The sequence below is a fragment of the Spodoptera frugiperda genome, chromosome 1 (assembly GCF_023101765.2).
Source record: "Spodoptera frugiperda isolate SF20-4 chromosome 1, AGI-APGP_CSIRO_Sfru_2.0, whole genome shotgun sequence".
Taxonomy (NCBI): Eukaryota; Metazoa; Arthropoda; class Insecta; order Lepidoptera; family Noctuidae; genus Spodoptera; species Spodoptera frugiperda.
Window position 1 is genome coordinate 1,380,388 of NC_064212.1, and position 9,011 is coordinate 1,389,398.

At 39.9% G+C, this 9,011-nt stretch overlaps 2 protein-coding genes across 11 annotated transcripts; one reads left to right on the forward strand and one right to left on the reverse strand.

Moving 5' to 3' along the window:
- Positions 1 to 211: 211 nt before the first annotated feature.
- Positions 212 to 5,301, forward strand: LOC118273636 (pre-B-cell leukemia transcription factor 2-like). Of its 10 annotated transcripts, none has more exons than XM_035590693.2 (9): positions 212 to 514; positions 1,098 to 1,213; positions 1,954 to 2,031; positions 2,301 to 2,459; positions 2,869 to 3,096; positions 3,347 to 3,543; positions 3,740 to 3,877; positions 3,970 to 4,129; positions 4,805 to 5,301. In XM_035590693.2, exons 1-9 carry the CDS (start codon positions 499 to 501, stop codon positions 4,922 to 4,924), a joined length of 1,212 nt encoding a protein of 403 aa, XP_035446586.2. In that variant the 5' UTR covers positions 212 to 498; the 3' UTR covers positions 4,925 to 5,301. The 10 variants fall into 10 exon arrangements, with proteins under 10 accessions (XP_035446586.2, XP_035446587.2, XP_035446588.2 ...); XM_035590694.2 differs by having other exon boundaries at positions 3,973 to 4,129; XM_035590695.2 differs by having other exon boundaries at positions 3,764 to 3,877.
- Positions 5,302 to 5,652: 351 nt separating this feature from the next.
- Positions 5,653 to 8,849, reverse strand: LOC118273443 (adenylate kinase isoenzyme 1). The gene is made up of 5 exons (XM_050707731.1): positions 8,566 to 8,849; positions 8,055 to 8,244; positions 7,410 to 7,561; positions 6,710 to 6,892; positions 5,653 to 6,321 (listed from the first exon to the last, which is right to left on the reverse strand). Exons 1-5 carry the CDS (start codon positions 8,689 to 8,691, stop codon positions 5,995 to 5,997), a joined length of 978 nt encoding a protein of 325 aa, XP_050563688.1. The 5' UTR covers positions 8,692 to 8,849; the 3' UTR covers positions 5,653 to 5,994.
- Positions 8,850 to 9,011: the final 162 nt, after the last annotated feature.

Here is a 9,011-nt window from a genome sequence, read left to right on the forward strand (position 1 = left end):
AATTATCCTAAATACCTATTTGCATTATTTTTATCAAGGACGTTAAAAAATTTCAACGCATTTGATTTTCATGCATAAACAACAGTTAAAATCGAAAAAGTTTCGTTACAACTCCGAAACAGTCTGTAATTCAACAAAGGAGTTTGTATACCTACCGCGCTCACTGGCCGCTAATAAATTCTTGCAAATTTCAAAAATTTAATCAAAATGACAAGTGACAGTGCATGTCGTTGTCAATTGTCACAAAAGCGCATCGATTTTCGAAACAAAACATAAATAAAACGCATTCATTCCCCACGAAGCGGTCTTTGGCTAACCATCGTTTACCCATTTTGTTTATTTCATCACCAATTTTCACAAGATACTTCTGTGATGTCAATTGTAAATATCATAATTAATTGGCAGCTAATGTCAAAAGCGTGAAGTTTGGTGGCGGGAATTGCACTTTGTTGATTATTTGCTAAATTCGCCACGCTGCCTAGGTCCGTGATCAAAGTTATGAAGATCAAACTGCGTAAGTATTGGGAACTCAATGTTTTACACCGTGTGAACAGGACTTGCCTGTTAGAAATACTTGTACCTATGTAGATAACTTATCTACACAAACTTCCATCTACCTTCATGTTGGGTATTTGTATTGTTTAGTTTTGAATGAAACTAAACTTAATAATACGAGTAAAATTGCTAGGAACCAGTATTCGATAAGAAAAACTTCCTTGCATTTTTTTTAGTTCAAAAAGTATTCAGAAAGTTAGTAACAAATTGGTGAAGAAATTTTCTTATATGCAGCCATTTTGAAAATTTGAATGTTGTTTATCCAAACTATTAATAGCGTCCTTCTCTATTAATTTTTTTTGTTAAACTTTTTGACAATATTTATCCAATCTCCGTAAAATTACAGTTAACATTTTATTAATCCAGTTTTAGTATAGCATAGAAAAAATTGATCGACAATTTTTAAGTACCCTAATTACAATATCAATTGGATTAAATGCTCCTGCTTTTAAACAGTTGTCTTCTTACAAATACATACAACAGTAGCCAATATAATAAAGTTCTATTATAATAATATATTTTTACTTTTTATTTGTATGCAGCGCGAGACCGTTTCCCGTCGACTTCCTCGACGGAGGATAACGAGAGCGGCACGGATTGGGACGCGGAGGGTCGCCATCCTGCCATGACACACCCTCGCCACCCACCACCACCTCAGGTACCATTTATGTCTCCTTTTGTTTTGATGGGGGAAAATCATCCAATGACTTTTCCCGCCTTGGGTGAGGCAGGATAGTGTCAGACTCTTTCTGACTAAAACCACGCTGTTCTTTCTCTTGCTTTGAGCCGGAGCCCCGGTAGCCTGTTACTCTCTACGAAGACGTCTAATGACTGTTTTCGCCAACCACCCCTAAACCATCTCTTAACTAAGAGTTACTTTGAGAGAGCACCTAAACTAACCCCTTACATGTACTGTACACCTAACTTGCTTAGGTAAGTAGCGTAGCGATATAGTGTTGTGTAACCTTTCGGTACGTCGTAGCAGTGGTCTGTAGCATAGACGTAGCAGTGACGTGTAGCAGTTGCGTATGCGTAGCAGTGTCGTGTAGAAATTGCGTAGCAGTGACGTGTAGTAGTTGCGTAGCAGTGACGTGTAGCAGTTGCGTAGCGGTGTAGTGACGTGTAGCAGTTGCGTAGCGGTGTAGTGACGTGTAGCAGTTGCGTAGCGGTGTAGTGACGTGTAGTAGTTGCGTAGCAGCTCTAAGTTTTGGACTTTGAGTTAGATTGATTAGGTATCTAACTTAGGATTTTGAAATTTTGTGATGATGTAGGTTTTTCCAGCACTTTCGTTAGCATAGATAGGATTCTAAGATTTTTCTTTATCATCGTAAAATTCAGTATTTTAGAGCTGAGGGACGAATACATAATTTTTACAAGATGCATGCATGACTTTTGCAGAGAATGGAAAGCACAGACTGGAACACGGACAGCCGTCACCTCGCTATGACGCACCAGAGACACCCTCCACCCCCACAGGTACCTAATTACTAACACATTACATCATCATCATCAACAATAATTTGGTCGATTAATTTATATAATTTTTCATATTCTTTAATATTTTTCAGTATGTAAATATATCTAGGTCTAGTCTAGGACTTTTCAATAGGTGTTTCGTTTGTGAAAGCAAAAATCGATTATTTTCACAGAATGAATTAATTTATCAAATTAAAATAATATGGTCAATATAATCTCTTTTTTCAATTTGTCACGCTGACTAATGCGTTTTAATTTTCCATAATCAGGCGGTGATAGTCGGCTCCGTGCGCAAGCGACGCGGCAACCTACCGAAACACTCCGTGAAGATTCTGAAGAGATGGTTGTACGACCATCGCTACAATGCTTACCCCAGCGATGCTGAGAAACTGGCGCTCAGTCAGGAGGCCAACCTTACTGTGTTGCAGGTGAAACGAAGTAAACTATATTATAAAACCCACTGGTAACACATCATGTTATCAGTGGGATTGTAAACATATAAAAAGAATAACGGTAGCGTGTCACACACGAACGCGTTTATACTTTGAAACGACCACCTAGCTTCACTGACGGACTAACTGACAGCCTATTTTTATTTTTATTAATAGACGTTTTAAAAGTACGTATTTATGATTGAGTTAGTAGAGTAGAGTTTATGAGTTAGTTATATATGCTAAAGAAATGTGTATGTTTATGAAATGTATGTTTCATAATAGGTACATACAAACCTATAATAAGTATTCTTATGGGAGCAGTTACAAGATTGTGATAATCGTAATCATAAAAATACAGCACTGGAAATAAAGTGTTTATATTTCCACAATGTCATTGCTTCAGGTCTGCAACTGGTTTATAAACGCCCGGCGACGTATCCTCCCCGAGATGATCAGACGCGAAGGTCACGATCCCCTCCACTACACCATATCACGGCGCGGCAGGAAGCAGCCGGGCGCCATGGCAGGGGTAGGGCCTATGGTGGGATTGGGTGGGGCTTCCACGTCAGGGCTTGGCGTCACACCCGGAGACAGTGTCACGGTAGCAGCGTGGGATGGAATTGTTGTCGAGGTTCGTTGGAAAAGTTGAATAAGTCTCATTAACTGCAGCATTTATAATCTTATATCCAAATACTCAAACACTACTCAATTTTAAGACGCTCTCAAGACTAGTTCTGTCGCTACCAATTCTTTATAAAATGACAGAGATAGCACGATATTTAAGTACAACATAAAATTGAGTAGCTTTTCGGTATTCGGGCGTTAGTCTCATAATCAATAACATAAACGATCATTTAGCTAATCAAAGTAATACTCACCAGAATGGACCAGACGGCCGAGCGCATGACTACGGAGACGGCCTGCTGGTCTACCGCAGCGACGGTGACGAGCTCGGAGACGGCGAGGAGGGCTACTCCAGCACCATCAGCGAGGAGGAGGTCAAATACGATCCCTCTGTCTGGCAGTCCGTCATACGGTATGGACCAGAAGACCACGACCTGCATCCAGCCGCTAGGGAGTGAGTCTGGAATGTTCTTATGTCAAATCGCTATTTGATATTGTTTAGCGACTCATTACTAGAGGTCTTGCTTAGTCCCACATCCATATGAGGTGTGTTTCGGCTGATATGACAGCGATTTAGTAAGTAGGATCTGTACTCTAAGGTTATAAAATAGGAACTCATGACATTGAGCAGTCTAATGTGTAAGTGACAGCGAGGCATGCTTTCCCTCCCACAGCAGAGCATCAGTCGTATCAGTGGCCACGACACAGGTAGAACAATCCAACGAGCCGAGGGACACTGATTCAGAGCAGTTCTGCTCCAGAGCAGCCAGGGCTATTGTCAAACGCTGGTACATTACACTATCACTTGTCTAAACATTGCTGAATGTTCCACTCGATGAGCCGACCCTGTGCATGTTCACGGCATGTTTTCCTACTACAGCAGTACGGCATCGATGGTGACAGTGTCGACGTCGGAGGAGATGGTGGAGCAGGTGCCGGAGCCGGTGTCGAGCAGTGAGGACGGGTGGCAGGCGCTGGCGCACCCGCAGCTGGCGCACCTGCCGCAGCTGCCGCACCCGCTGCGCGCGCGCCGCATGCAGGTGAGCCCGCCCCCGCAGCCGCCGCCGCCCGTCGCCGTCGAGCTGGAGGTGGCCACCACCGACATGTGGTGCCACACCTAGACCACACGCACGGATACTTACTATATGTCGCAATCGTACCATTTGTACTACACTTTATTCTTGCAGTTTTACTCAAAAGAGAAGATTCATTTACCGAAAATTTTATTTTGAATTTCTTTGCCTCTTTGTTTAAAAATAAAATATGTTTGGAGCTTTTAATTATATGATTTGGCTGCGCGGACGCTGTAGCCCCCGCTTTAGATTGATCCATGTTTTTGTACATATCTAACTGTAGGAGACGTCGGTGTTAAAACACTATAGTTCCCTTAAAATCAAGTGTTCCTTATAATATAGTTAAGAGAACTTATGTTGGTATTTTTGTTTTGTTTTTAGCCTAGAGACGAGTTTCTGTTTGTTGTGTAAATAAACTTTTATACTAAACGCTTTGATTTTCATTCAAGTAGTTGAACGTTGTGAGGTAACATGGTCGCGGGGTGTTTTAACGCCGGCATCACCTGACAGTTATTGTTTTTGAAAATTCCTTTATTTATTGCTTACTTTTATCTTTAGTTGTCAAAATCTTAAAAGCCAGATGGCTTATTGTTTATTTAGCTTAATATAATAAGTCCATCTGACGAGGGACCATAACTGCAGGTGGTGCCGAGGCTGGAGGGTGATCAGGACAAGTTCAAGTGCCTGTACCTCCTGGTGGAAACGGCAGTGGCAGTGCGCCAGAGGGAGAAGGAGCAAGAGGAGGCAGTGCTCCCTGTTTAATAACTGTGCCTTACGAACTATTTTTTCATTCTATGTTATAAGATAAAATAAATCGTTCTTACGGTAACTGGTACTAGGTAGCATGCAGAAAGTGTTAAGAATTATAAAATACTATGATATGATCAAATGAAATAAGGACCATATGTGTTTTTTATACGAAAAGTTTCAATAAGTTGTGAATCTCACGAACATTTTCCACAATCAGTTTTCTTCGTCGTAAGTGATGTTTTTGTTTAAGCCTACTTAACTAGGAGTTAAGCGAATTATTTAATAATTTTGTTATTTTAGAATAATGTAAGTAAACGAATGAAATACGGCTTTTAGGATAAGATCGTACATGATTTGTTAAGTGAAACATTAATAAATTTAATTCGTAAGTTGTTTCTTATTTCTAATTAACACATTGAACGCCGTGGTAGTCAGCGGTGACAGACGTTAGCGGAGGATTTGCCTTCAACAGTTTTCTATTGGCAGTCAAAGACTAAAGTAAAAAATTTAATGAAAGATCTTCGTGGAATTGAATTTATTTTGTATTAGGTAGGTATATTTACATGGGGTGAATGGCATCATTGATGATTATTTCAGTAGTGCATCAGTACAGTTGTAGTTACTTGTGTATCATTATTCGATTCACTGAATGCCATGGACGCTCTGGATGTCTTTCTTGTATTTGTCTTCTTCTAAGCTTTCACCTTGAGTCTGCGTTTTACACCTTCGTATTCGAAAAGTCCAATCAAAAAAATATAATTCTATTCCATAGGGTAGATTTTTATGAGATAGGAGACAATCGTGCATACAGTATTCCGTATGCTTTATCTACCTGGTCGCTTTACCACTAGGTGATCCTAATGGTATGATGGATCCTGATGGTAAAGCGACCAGCATCCATTATTCTATCATCATATCATATCATTTTTTATTTATTTATGTTAAATGGGCCGACGTTCGGCCTCTATCTCGCCTGATGGTAAGTGATGATGCGGCCTACGGTGGAGCACGTCTGCCCATAAGCAACCAATTCACTCGGGCTTTGAAGACACTATCATTGGATACCAAACCACCAAATTCATTTAACCCTGTTTTTGTTTGCGTCTTCGTTCCTCCATTTCTTCTAATCTAGCCCTGGCAGCCTCGGCAGCGTTACGAGCAGCCCTTGCTCTGGCTTCGGCCGCAGCAGCTGCAGACGAATCTGAGAACAGTACATTGTCAATCTCCACAGTATCCCTCCTCCGAGCCACGTCCATGGAAGATTGTGTATACGCTTTCAGAGCCTGCATTTGTTCTTCAGCCTCAGCTTCTAGTTTCTCAGCCTCAATCAAAGTGGCTTGTGCTATTATTGGCTCCAAATACATCTGCACTTCACTAAATATTTGATCTGGTGATTGTTCCGCATCGATCTGAAATTAAATGTTGTGTTACTACAATTTTTTCTGTATATTCGTAACTTTAGATAATACAGCTTACGGTACTATGATATCTATTTGGGGGATGGTACTCGTCCAGTTTCAAGTTATCAATTAGTAGCACGTGCAATTAATTATTCCGTATTAACTAATTCGGAATTTGTTTTTAATACGTTGCCCCGCACTAGGATTTTCTCCTGTATCGTGGGTGCTTTTATAAACATACAAGTTCACATGCACATGACACCGAGACCCGAAACAACAAGTTATGCATCAAACAACGAGTTGCTCCGTGCGGGAATCGAACCCGCTACTGCAATCTGGAGGTAAAAGTAATAAATAAATATGTAGTTTAAATGAAAAAGTGTAACAGATTCTGTACCCTTTTAACTTTACCACCATAGGGCTCTATGACGCCCTGATTATGTTCAATGAAGGTAGCTATGCGCATCTTCATGATCCTGAATTTATCATCTTTTCTTCTACTGTCTTCTGTGGACGCTTCTGCACGGCCAAGTAGCCGGCGACACATGGTAGTGGGAGAAGCCTCGAATAACAGTATTAGCTAGGAAAAGAGATAGAGAATCAAAATGAATTAAAAGATGGGCTTCTTTGGTATTGAAAATTGTGAGAGGTAAGCAGCTGTGTATCAACGTCTATTTTTTGCCATATAATCTTTTTTAACTGACATGTCACTAACACTAGAATTGGAACTTAAAACGGGATATTTACCATGTTTTTCAATTTTTATAAACTCTTTTTATCCGTGATCATGGCGCTTGCAACAGTGCCGAAATATCAGAAACTCATTAAAATAACCCGTTTTAAGTTCCAATTTTAGAACTTTTTACAATTATACATTATACATCAATAGACTAATATATCTGGGGTTAACTTATTGCCATACGATTAGAGTGACAATGGATGCGTAGAGCGGAAGCTCGGTGGCGTGCCATTGAAGAAGCCTTTGTCCAGCAGTGGATAAGATAGGGCTGATGATGATGTTAGCGTGCTAAACTCTCAGACCAAACCGGATAAATCTAAAGGAGTATTTTATTGTATGTAATGGTTATGTCTCTTACTGCAACTGGTCCAATGGTCCTCTCAAATTCTGGGCCCTGACTTTTCTCGCGCGGATACCCATCTATTAGGTAGCCATGTGTTCCTTTTTTAGCAGCTTCTTCCATGGCATCCTTCAGTACAGCTAGAACCAGGTCGTTGGGTGCGAGGCCGCCTTAACAAACGATCGTTGCAACAATTTTATCATTTGATAAAAATGGGGCACCATGTTTTGTGGTTAGAAAATAAAATAATCTTGCTTTGTATACAAACTTCAAAACCTTTACCGTCGCTACCGAATCATACTGCAATTTGATAATCCCTAAACAATTAGAAGATCTTTACATAAAGGATTGTATTAAGGACCTAAGGAGTGGTCTGTAGGTAACTACTCAATATAAAATGGCTTTACTATTCTTCTCTACCAGATATTAAGTTAACACTGTCATATTTTAAATGCTGAAGAGTTTGTTTGTTTGTGCGCGCTAGTGTAGTGTATCTCCGGAACTGCTAGTCCGATTTAAATGACTGATTTTAATTCTTTTTGTGTTAGATAGTGCATTTATCGACGCAGCTAACACTACGCTACGACCAATAGGAGCCGAGTACAGCGGGTGAAACCGCGTAGGAGTTGCTAGTACAATATAGGTATGTTACCAAAAATGTACCTCTTTGCATAATAGAAGTCAGACATTTGCCTCTACGAGTCCCAGCCTTCACTTCATTTCTGATTAGATCTCCGGTGGACAGATGGGTGAATCCATACGTTTCCACCACCCTGGAACATTGGGTGAACTTGCCAGATCCTGGGCCACCCAGTATCCATACTATAGGCTTAGTTTCAGGGTCAAAACTGGACTGGTGATAGTAAAAAAGTAAAATATTATTTTTGGGAGTCATTGTGGGAGGCAAAATGGATAATAATATTATATGACAATGTTGCTATTTTTAAGTCGAATAGGTTTGCTCATGAATAGTGTTTTGATGCATCTATTTGCTTAATAATGCAATGAGAGCTACATTAGTCGTTGTTCTTCAGAAATGAACCTTTACATAATTTAATCATTTAAAAATCTTCACCAAAACATGTTTAAATATAAACTAAAAGACTAATGGAAGCTAAAAGAATTTTATCAGACATGTGCGGGTTGTGAATGCATAATTTGTAGTCCTACAAACCTTGGACTGATAAGCTTTGCACTGCTTAGCTCGACATTGCAATGGGCATGGTGGTACTTTATCAATTGCTGGCTCTTCACACCCAGAGCACAATTTCTGATCAAAATTAGGCTTTTTATTCTCCATTATGGTCGTTTTCAGTATACGTTGGGAAGTTATACCAGATGCCTCTAAGAATTGTGACCTGGTGCCAGAATTTATTGTGTTTTGATGGTTTTAAATGTTATTTTACATGGTTGTTTTTACCCCGTCATTTTGTTGTGTTTGTTGTTGTGTCTTTTGACAGTAACTGAGTGACAAATTACTTCTGAAGTTTTCTATTTGGTTTCTGTCACGGATCATAGAAGATAGAGTTTCTGCTCTTACTATTGGTGATCTTTGAATTTATAAAATACGAGCAGTTTTGTTCGTCTACGATCCACCTTACACACGTTTATCGGGGTCAT

Bases quoted from the DNA above. Each gene is read 5' to 3' on its own strand.
- LOC118273636 (XM_035590693.2), top strand. The intron at 2,460-2,868 runs GTGAAACGAAGT...TCATTGCTTCAG, and splicing joins CCAACCTTACTGTGTTGCAG to GTCTGCAACTGGTTTATAAA. The intron at 3,097-3,346 runs GTTCGTTGGAAA...AATACTCACCAG, and splicing joins GGGATGGAATTGTTGTCGAG to AATGGACCAGACGGCCGAGC.
- LOC118273443 (XM_050707731.1), bottom strand. From the start codon at position 8,691: ATGGAGAATAAAAAGCCTAATTTTGATCAGAAATTGTGCTCTGGGTGT. The intron at 8,245-8,565 runs GTTTGTAGGACT...TACTATCACCAG, and splicing joins GCAAAGCTTATCAGTCCAAG to TCCAGTTTTGACCCTGAAAC. The intron at 6,322-6,709 runs GTACAGAATCTG...ATTTAATTTCAG, and splicing joins ATGGTGGTAAAGTTAAAAGG to ATCGATGCGGAACAATCACC.